Genomic DNA, 11,107 nt, shown 5'->3' with positions numbered 1-11,107 from the left:
AAAACCCCCCCAACCCGCCCACCACCTCAAAAGCAGCACGAATCTGCAACCTGCACTTGCACCGCGCCCACGCGCCCCGCTGCGACCACCCGCGGAGCCTCGTTGCTGCCGTCACCAACCCACCAGCCAAAAAGCAATGAAAAAGAAAAAAAAGGCGTCGCGTATCGGCTTCCGTTTCGTGACCTTGGTGTACCACCGGCTCGCGCTCTCGTCCCCCTTTTCCGCCATTTGTCCGTCCCTCCGCTCGCGGCTTATCCACCACCGACCCCGGCCGGGGCCCGTTGCTTCCATTCGTTTGCTTCGCCCGCCCGCCTCCGCTTTCTTCCTTGCGCTCGAAGCATCTGCTCCTCGTATACTTTCTTTTGCTTGCTCCCGTGCGAATAATCCTTGGAGTTTGTTGCCTTGTTGGTGGGATTTACAAGGAGGAGAGGGCAGAGGGAGTCCGGGCAGATTTGCGGGAGCGAAAGGTTGGTTGCTGGTTGGAGTGGCCGGGCGCCGGGCATGGGGAAGCCGGCGGCGGCGGTGGACGGCGACGAGGCGGTGTTCCTGGAGCTGGCGCGGGAGCTCAAGGAGGAAGGGAGCAGGCTGTTCAACCGGAGGGACTACGACGGCGCCGCCTTCAGGTACGACAGGGCGATCCAGCTCCTCCCCCGGGGCCACCTCGAGGCGGCGCACCTCCGGACCTGCGTCGCCCAGTGCTACATGCGGATGAGCCCCGCCGAGTACCACCGCGCCATCCACGAGTGCGACCTGGCGCTGGAGGTGGCGCCCCGGTACAGCCGGGCGCTGCTGCGCCGGGCGGCCTGCTTCCACGCGCTCGACCGGCCGGACCTGGCGTGGCCCGACGTCGAGGCCGTGCTGGCCTGGGAGCCGGCCAACCGCGCCGCGCGGGAGATGTCGGACAAGGTGAGAGCGGCATTGGAGGAGAAGGGCGTTCTTGTCTTGGATAAGGAAACTGTACCGCCGCCGGAGCAGCACAACGCTGGTCGTGTGAAGGGACAGGGGAAGCTGAAAAATTCTCACAAAAAATGTGATTCTGCTATTGAGGTGCAGGAGTTGATTCATCTCGAAGATTATGGGCAAGATGAGAACACAGAGCTGACGATTAATGGTCAGGAGAATGGAAAAAAGCATGCCGTCAAGAAGCAATTTGACTGTAAGCATGTTGATGGCAATCAAGAAATGCAAACTGACCAGCTGGAAGCAAATGGAGCAAAAGAGCATCGAAATCATATAGAAGATAAGGAAACCAATGGTTTAGAGAAGGAAGGACAGAATCACAAGCCAGCAAAACACACTGCAGGAAAGAAAAATAGGCGTTCTGACGCTAAGAAACAAAAGCATTCTGCTATGCGGCCAGTGCATCACACTGAGGAAAATCACCATGAAAATCACATGGAAACCAATGCCCATGTCAAGGAAGTAGTGAAGGATCTGAAACTGGTCTTTGGAGAGGACATTAGGTGTGCTCAAATGCCTGCTAACTGTAATCTATCACAATTGCGAGAGATTGTTCAAAACAAGTTTCCATCTTTGAAAGCGTTCCTTATCAAATACAAGGACAAGGAAGGTGACTTGGTGACAATCACTTCATCAGATGAGCTTGGATGGGCCTACAGCTTGGCAGATCTGGAAGGGTCAATTCGATTGTACATTATACAGGTCGATCGTGCACAAGAGCTAGGTGTGGATGTTTTCAGGAGACGCTCTTCCTTTGCCTCATTAGAGAAAGGTTATTATAGCATGTCGGAGAATGGAAGCACTAGGCATGACGATGATCAGAACTGCTCTGTTGATGACTGGATGATACAGTTTGCTCGGCTATTCAAGAACCATGTTGGTTTTGATTCTGATTTGTATTTGGATCTCCACGACCTTGGCATGAGATTGTACTATGAAGCTATGGAAGACACCGTCGCAAGCGAAGAAGCACAGGAAATATTTCAAGTTGCTGAACTAAAATTCCAAGAAATGGCGGCATTGGCTCTGTTTAACTGGGGAAATGTTCACATGGCTGCTGCAAGAAAAAGGCCTCCCTTGTCTGACGATGCTTCATTAGAATGTATACTTGAGGAGGTTAAGGTTGCTTATGAATGGGCTTGTGCGGAATATGGTAAAGCTGGTGTGAAGTATGGAGAAGCTGTGAAAACAAAACCAGATTTTTTTGAAGGTCTTATTGCACTAGGGCAGCAGCAGTTTGAGCAGGCCAAGCTCTGTTGGTATTATGCTCTTGCATGTAAGATTGACATGGGAACTGAGGTTTTGGGATTCTTTAACCATGCAGAGGATAATATGGAAAAGGGAATGGAGATGTGGGAAGGAATGCAAAATACACGCTTGAGAGGCCTCTCAAAACCAAATAAGGAGAAAGCCATATTTGAGAAGATGGGCATAGATGGATATATGAAGGATATCTCTTCAGACGAAGCATTTGAACAGGCTTCAAGTATTCGATCGCATGTAAATATTTTGTGGGGTACGATTCTTTATGAACGCTCTATAGTGGAATTCAACATGGGACTTCCTAGTTGGGAGGAGTCTCTAACAGTTGCTATGGAAAAATTTAAGACTGGAGGGGCTTCTTCCGCAGACATCAATGTGATGGTAAAAAACCATTGTGCCAATGAAACTACACAAGAAGGTCATAATCACTATCCTGCAGCATTTCGTTTGAATCATCTCAGTTTACTGCATAGTATATTTTCTTTTTTTATTATTTTGCAAATTCTAGATACAAATATATTGTTGATTAAGATTTAGAGTTCCTGCCCCCTATTGGAACAAGGTTGTACTCCTATATAAATGACGTAATACTGCATGCAAATACTTTAAGAAAGATTAATGTACCAACAACAGCCTCTATATATGCTTAGCTCTTTTTGTGTGTCAAACCTAAGGCCATAGTTTGATACCATGTTCTTTTTGTTATATAGGACTGAGTTTTAAGGTTGAAGAAATAGTTCAAGCATGGAATGAGATGTATGATGCGAAAAAGTGGAGAAGTGGAGCCCCATCCTTCCGACTTGAACCAATATTTCGACGAAGGGCTCCAAAGTTGCACCATATATTGGAGCATATACACTATGCGTGACTCTCTAATATATGAGACTCTGACTTTCCATCATGGAGAAGTTCTTTCGTGATTTTATCAGGTAACTTCTTGCCTTGCAAATATTATCAGCATTGGCAGGCTACATGTCATTGTGGCAAAACAAAATGTAAAGCTTACAAAAAAAAAGTAAGAGGGAAAAAATTATGATGTTGTTTTTAGATATTTGGTCCTGGTTTGAAGTAATTTAGTATCTTCGACTTCAAGGTGAAAACAAAACATAAAACTTAGAACAAGAAGCAAGAGGGAAAATGATGCTTATCGAGATGTACCAGGACGTTGACTTGATATCAGTTGGTGTCCCGGACTTTTTACGTCAACCAGTATTTTTTTGTCCTTGTGAATTGCATAAACCTTACTTTGATAGAATAATAGAAAATAAATGTCTAATAATTTGTTGTATGAGGAATGTAAGTGACAAAGTATGGCATATTAAGGCACTCATGTAATCCTCTACAATAACTAGAGTTCATAGTCTTTTGTGTGTGTCCTTTCTGGAAGCAGTCAGTGTGTACATGCCATGCAGCTTCACCTAATACAAAAATCTGTAAATTACAAATGCAGGGCACTAGGATATCAAGGGATCTTATACTCAGTTGTTTTTATCTGTTACTCCTACAGCCGTTAAAACTATAGGAGTTGACTGCAGTCAGCTACCTCTCAGGTAATGATTGAATGTACTGAAATTAATTTGTACATATCTATTTTTGGGGTCTCCAATTCTTCTTTTTATTAGTAACACAAATTTAGACTGATTGGTTTTCAGGACCACTAACTTATACTCCCTTCATATTTTTTTATATGACGCTCTTGACTTTTAGATCTATGTTTGACCATTCGTCTTATTCAAAAAAAATTATATAATTATTAATTATTTTTTATAATATGATTTATTATTATAGGAACTTTAAGTATGCATTATTATTTTGCATATTTGGATATAAATTTTGAATAAGACGAATGGTTAAACGTAATCCTAAAAGTCAACAGTGTCATACATAAAAATATGGAGGAAATATATTGTACAATATTCCAGTCCATCTAATCTCATCTGTTTTAATTAATTTTGCTCCTCGTCTACCCTCTGGAATAGCATTAACTAGCCATAATTTTAACATGGTTGTGCTTCTATATAGTAATATAATTTGTATTGAAATATAGTTGTAATTTCTGGAGAACTGTCATGCATGGTTAACCAATAAATAATCACCTGGATATTTTACAGAACTGTAACATTAGGAAAGATAGCCCGGGTGTGTAATAGTAACTATGCACCTTGTTAGTGTCATGAGGAGAAATAGTGACGGACAAATGGTTTATACAGTTAACTACAGGTAACTTAGGGAGGGAGGCGCAGTAGTCGCTGGTGCTTGCTTACTTCTGTTGTCTACTACCTCTGCTTAAGTATCTCCATTTGCAGCACCAGCATTTTACCCCCTTGGATCTGGACCCCATTCTATTTTCTGATCTTCTCGCAAATGTTTGCAGATTTGTTTATTCTGGGAGCTGTACTGCACTTACCCATCCAAAATATATAAAAAAAGGAAATATTCTCTTCGACTTCCAGCAACAGATTGGCTGACAGGCTGACAGTAGCGTGTAGGGGTTTCCTGAATCGGAAAGGCGACAAGAAAAAAAAAATTGCTAACAATGCGGCTTGCGTTTGCTATTATATTTGGTGCTTTACGCAACCTTCTGCTTGGTGATACTGTGGATATTGTGTATGTTGCACTTCCTCCTATTTCAGTCATGGAAGTGCTCCAAGGTGTTAGATCATCATAGGAAATTTTTGAGAATACACATGTTATATTTACTTGCCTAGATGATCTTCCCAGCTGTGTTTTACACTTCTACTCCAGGTCACACATGAAAAGCTGAATACAGTTTGTGTAACATGTAGCTGAATAGTACGGCAGAATGTTTGTAGTGTACAATTGTGTGGAACAGATGTTTATATTGACAAAGTCATCAAATATCCTTGATTGTTAATCATTCTGGCCCTTATTTTTTCGCCTATATTTATATTGAATTTTCAACCTTATTTTGGAGTTTTTCGTCGTAGTTTATTTTTTAGGCTTTGTTTTTAGATCTCTAACAAAACGTATAAAAGTTTTGTTTATAAATTATTTTTTGTTTGTAAATATTGTTTTTTAGGGAAAAGCCAAACAATTACCATGTCAGTTTTGTGTGCTCTCTTTGTTTATTCATATTATAAATTCATAACTTATTTTGGGTTAATTCTGAATCAACCTTATTTATAAAAATATATAGCAACATTTTTAGCATAAGTTAAATATACTATGAAATATATTTAATTGTGAATTTAATAAAACTATTCTGGTCTTGTAAATTTGACTATATATTTTTATAAAGTTTAACTTAGGGCAGACCTATGATTTTTTTTTTGGAAGACCATCGTTTTTTGTATGTACTTATTTCGGTTGTAAATATTTGACAATTTGGATAAGGTGTGGTAAAGCTAACTTTAATTATCAATAATTTGTAAAATACCCCGTTCGTTATAATATAAGATTTTTTGACTCTACTTATTACATATATTTATAGATAAATGAATAAATTATATGTGTTTTGATTTATTAAGGTCTTATACATCCAGGAGGTAATACTTAAGTGCCAGCATATGAAAATGGTGCACATAAGTTTAGGCTCTGTTTGGTTTAGTTTGGGATTATTGTTAGCTAGCTTACTATAAATAAGTTAAAACAAACCAGATATTATAATCTAGAACTCAGATTTTTTTTTAACGTGATAAGCTCTTCCAAAGTGTTTTTTTAGATTATTAGGTGGCTAAAGACCCATTGTGCTTAGATACTTCAAATTAATTATTCATCTTTGTCGACGATTGATATCGGCAATAAACTTATAGAGTGGCTATCGGGCTCGGAATTCGATTGTTAAGATAAAAAGGGAGACAATTTAACCAAGTTCAGGCTCTCGACGTGGTGAGATAATACCTTACTCCTGCTTGGCGATCATGTGCTGATAGGTTGCTCCAGTGTTTTTTAGGCCGAACGGTATCGTGATGTAGCAATACGCGCCGAATGGTGTGATGAAGGCAGTTTTCATCTGATCTGACCGCCTTAGGCTGATCTAATGATAGCCCAAGTAGCAATCGAGGAAGCTGAGCAATGCGCAGCCAGCCGTCGAATCTGTGACTTGGTCGATTCGCGACAGACCAAACGGATCCTTAGGGCATGTCTTGTTAAGGTCTGTGTAATCCACACGCATCCGCCATTTGTTGTTTATCTTCTTGACCAAGACGGGGTTGGCCAACCAGTCGGGATACTTGACTTTGATGAAGCCAGTCAAGAGCAGTTTGGTCAGCTCCTCCTTAATCGCGTCTTTCCTGTCCTGTGCGAAGTGGCGAAGGCGCTGTTTAATCAGCTTAGCGTCGTCTTTTACATTCAAAGAGTGCTCAATCACCTCCCTAGGGACTCCCGGCATATCAGATGGTTTCCAAGCAAAAAATATCTTTATTATTTTGGAGGAAAGTGATTAGCGCGAGTTCCTATTTAGATTCTAACTGAGTTCCTATGAATGTAAATTTAGACGGGTCGGCGGGGTCGAGAGTGATCTGCTTCTTCTCGTTGGAGGTGATCTTTGCCGTCTTTTTGGATGGTAGATTTTCGTCCTTCGTCTTGCGAGTTGAAGCCTCGCGTATCTGCTCCCGGCTGGCCTGCTCTTCAGCGTGCTATGCGATTTCACAACTTTTCACCTCGCAGCTGAAGGCCTGCTTGATGTAGCTGTGCAGGGTGATAACTCCGTGGGGCTTGGGCATCTTTACCATGAGGTAGGTATAGTGTGAGACTCCCATGAACTTTGCCAGGTGGCGTGGTATGCTATTTCGAAGTCAGCGACTTCAAAACAGATATTCTCCATCCGGTAGTTATCCTTTGTTCCAAAGGTCACCGGAAGAGTGATCTGCCCGAGTGGTGTTGCCGACAACCCTGGAATGACTCCGTGAAAGGGCGCATTGCTCGGGCGTAGCTCCAACCTCGGGATTTTCATGTCATCAAGCGTTTTGGCGAAGAGAATGTTGAGAGCGCTTCCGTCGTCGATGAGAACACGCTTTTTATGACTGGAGGTAGCACCAGTGGGTACCGCGCCGGGTGAACCACTCGGTCAGGGTGGTCCAAGCAGTCAAACGTGATCGAGACTTCCGACCAACGCAGGTACTGCGGGACGTCCACCGTCGTGGTGTTTATTTGTTTCGATGCAAGTTTTTGCTTCCGTTTGGACTTGTATGCGAGGGGGCCGCCGAAGATGTGGTGTAGCTCGGCTTGCGGGTCCTAGAAGTTGTCGTCTTTCTTGTCGGCAGGCTTCGTCTTGCTCGGCTCGGCGGGCCTCCGGCGGTCCGGATGGCCATGGAGTATACCATAAGCCACGCTTTCGGGTAAGTGGAGCCGTCATACTTCTTAATACCAATCGGCTTGAAACCAGTCGGTCAAGTCAACTGACTTAAGTTTTTGGTGAAAGCCGGGATGCCGTCTGTCATGTCAGTGTCAGAGCTCTCGGGTGACCGATGCCTAGATGCCTGGCTATGACTGCGGTGATCCCGATCGCGGTGACGGTCCTCCCAGCGGGTGTGGCGTTGGTGCTTGAGCTTGTGGCGGAGGTCAGCGGAATCCTCTTGATTGAGGCGCTGCTTCTCGGCCATAAGCTCTTGGCGTTGTCGATCCAATCGGTGGATCTCATCGTTGATGTGGCGCTGCCTCCTGACGGAGTCTCTCCTCCACGCCGAGTCAGGAGAGTACCGGCGCGACCTGTTCTCAGTATGCGGCAGGGACCTATTCTGCTGCCTGGAGATGTTCGCCCTAGACCTAGGAGATCTGGACAACTGAGCCTCCGAACAAGCGATTGGGGTACCTGCCATACACTGGAGGGAGTATTGGATTGCAGCAGTGGTCACCATAGCCTTGACCTTGTTTATGGTTTCAATCACGGGTAGGTCTGGCTGCGGAAGCTACTGGATGATGTCGCCGAGTAGATCGGCAGCTGCTCGGACGTTCTGCTGGGGCATCTTAAAGATGTCATGCTCGTCAACTTGGGTTTGGAGTAGATCACGCTGCATCATCTGAGGTTGGAGTCGCAAATCAGCATGCGATTGCGTCATACGTCGTTCCCTTTCCTCTTGCTCCTGGCGTTCTTTTTCCTCCTCGAGTCGGCACTCCTCTGCTAGTCAGGCCGCCTCCTCCTCTTGCCGCCTAGCTTCGGAAGAAGGTGGTACTAGCTTGCTGGCGGCAAAGACTTCTCAGGGCGGCATGAAGCTTCTGGTGCTGCTGCGAGTCTCGAAAGCGTCGACCAAAGGAGTCGGCGCCATCTTGAGATTGATCTCGACCTCCATTGGAACCGTGCCTTGACTTGCCTATCGGTTGGCCGACCTGGGGGAGAGCTTCTTAGTGTCCTGTGACCCAGATTGGATCTGGGTCTAAGCTGATGCCTTCTCGTCGGGCTCGAAGCGGCAAACCTCTTCGTCAGAGTTGAGGAGCTCGAGTCGGTGTACGACAACGCACCGAACTGGTCGGTCTGAAGCCTGATGCTGCCAAACTTAAAGGTTGAGCCCGGCTGGAACTTCCTCTTCATGATGTCCGAGTTGAAGTCCATCGAACTTCGCTGAAAAGAACCTTAGATCAAAAGAAAAAATAGCGCACCCCCTACCTAGTGCCAACTGTCGACGATTGATGTCGGCAATAAACTTATAGGGTGGCTACCGGGCTCGGAATTCGATGGTTAAGATGAAGAGGGAGACGATTTATCTAGGTTCAGGCTCTCGATGTGGCGAAATAATATCTTACTCCTACTTGGCGATTCTGTTGCGTAGATGAATCTTGGTTGCCCTTAAGGGGCGCCCCGTACCCCCTTATATAGTGGGGGAAGCTACAGATATGAGAGTCCTAATCTAACAAGACTAAGATCGATCGTAATTCGGTTACAGCCCGGATCCGGAGTACACGGCATGCAATCCGGTACGCACCAGACTCCTAGCCGACACCATACAGATATATTCTCCTTGTTCGGTACCCTATTGACCGTACGTATTCGTGTAGTCTATGAATACACGTATAGGTATCCCACAATCTTGTTATTAGTTAGCATGCATGTGCTTGAATACTTCAAATTAATCACCCACTTTGCTATTATTTAACATATATCGTATCCTGTCCAAATCTTCATGTGAACGCATCGGCTTCCGATTTCAACGTACCTTCTTAGTGGTCAAAACGCTAACGGGCTATCAAAATTTTGCCGTTAACCGTTTGCTATCCTTTGGATATATCATCTTTTGAAGCTAGTATTAGTATTGCATATGCTCATTGCTATAGTTGAGAGATATTTTTCAGCCACGAAGACTGTGGAAACACAATTTTGCACGTATGGACGATGACTAAGCCATAGCCTTATCTGTTATTTTGAGAAAGAAGAAATGAGAAGAAGTTACCAACAACAAGAAGGTTGTCGGTGATTGCTTGATGAGTATATTGAAAGGTAATGTATTTGTTTATACATTTTACATGTTTATTGGACATACAAAATTTTACTCACAAACTAAGATATTTCTATTATGGTTTTATTGTAGGCTACTGACTATTGATAGCGTTGAGGTAGGTGGCTTTGGGGATCATTTTTGCCAAGATGAATTGTGTTTTATGATTTTTTTTTATGTTTTCCTCCATAGTTGATTGGCTTATATTACCATATTACTTCGGTAGGTTTTTTTTTCTTGCTACTCGCTGATGTTCGTGACTTGGTGTTAAAATGTTGTCTATGAATATAGTCAAATAACATTATTTTGACTCATATATCGCTATGTATATAGCAAATTGGTAGACAGAGTTAACACCAGAGATCTTTTGGACAGGAAAACATTGTGCTCCTCTGAATGCTAATGCAAATCGCTCCAGTTGTTCTTTAAATGTCAGGAAACCAGAGAACATCTTTTCTTCCTCGGTAGCTTCATTTCTGCCTGTTGTAATAGTTCGGGCTGGATCTAGGCCCTGTTCGGCGTGATGGGTATAAGTTTACTTATGCCTGGTACGAAAAATATAGTAATAGATTAGTATATGATTAATTAATTATTAATTATTAAAAAAATATGTTATTGTGCTCCTTTGAATGCTTGGAATTTCATCAAATTATTCAAGCCGAGCGTTCCTTTCCCTTGCTTTATGGAACTATTTTTCTTGCTACGTGGAATATTTGGAAGGAAAGGAATGGTTCAATTTTGCAGGGCATTCAGCCTTTGGTTTCTTCTTGGAAGAAAATTTTGAAGCTTGATCTGAGTCTACATTTAATTAGGCTTAGGGAGGTGCGTAGACCCTTAGTGCAATCATGGATTAATCAACTGTAATAGTTCTAGTTATAGGTTTGTCTCCTTTGGTTTGTAAATACTCTCTTTTTTAATATATACTGTGGGGGCCTTTCTCACTGTATTTTGATTAAAAAAATATGTGCACCCCCCTCGCCCCCTGTGAGGACGTTCCAGAGCCTAGGTGGTGCAATGCTCCGAGACATGTCAGCGCGAAATATCTGGATGGATGGGGTCTCAAATTAAACCCAAATAATTACAGTAACCATCCAACCTCATCGCAGACCCCGACATGTCTTGAAGAGAGCACTCCAAAGGCTCTAAGCCATCGGATATGAAATAGAAGACATAACCATTGGAATAGCCATGCCAGTCATCTACGTCATACGCCCGTCAACCACTCGATGGTGGCAACCAAAAGCGTACCCCAGAGACTCGATCTCAACAAAGGCATATTCCCCGGTTATCTCAACCATTTCAAATCCATCCTCATGTGGGACTAGTTGCCCAGGAATGCAACATAGTCTCACATAACTCATCTCAAGCACGATATCCGAATCATAAGTGGTTCTAAGCATAAAGCATAATAGTCTTAATAAGTTCTAAGTAGTACTTGGCGACAAGCCATACATATTGGTTCATGCGGTAAGCGTGCTACCCAAAAGCCCATA

General features: G+C 43.5%; 1 protein-coding gene across 1 annotated transcript; it reads left to right on the top strand.

Moving 5' to 3' along the window:
* Positions 1-342: 342 nt before the first annotated feature.
* Positions 343-5,111, top strand: LOC102716438 (HSP-interacting protein). Its single transcript, XM_006659960.3, has 4 exons — positions 343-2,641; positions 2,934-3,152; positions 3,674-3,773; positions 4,598-5,111. Exons 1-2 carry the CDS (start codon positions 502-504, stop codon positions 3,089-3,091), a joined length of 2,298 nt encoding a protein of 765 aa, XP_006660023.2. The 5' UTR covers positions 343-501; the 3' UTR covers positions 3,092-3,152; positions 3,674-3,773; positions 4,598-5,111.
* Positions 5,112-11,107: the final 5,996 nt, after the last annotated feature.

Source organism: Oryza brachyantha, chromosome 8 (assembly GCF_000231095.2).
Source record: "Oryza brachyantha chromosome 8, ObraRS2, whole genome shotgun sequence".
NCBI classification, from domain to species: domain Eukaryota; kingdom Viridiplantae; phylum Streptophyta; class Magnoliopsida; order Poales; family Poaceae; genus Oryza; species Oryza brachyantha.
This window is presented reverse-complemented; position numbering and strand designations above follow the sequence as displayed.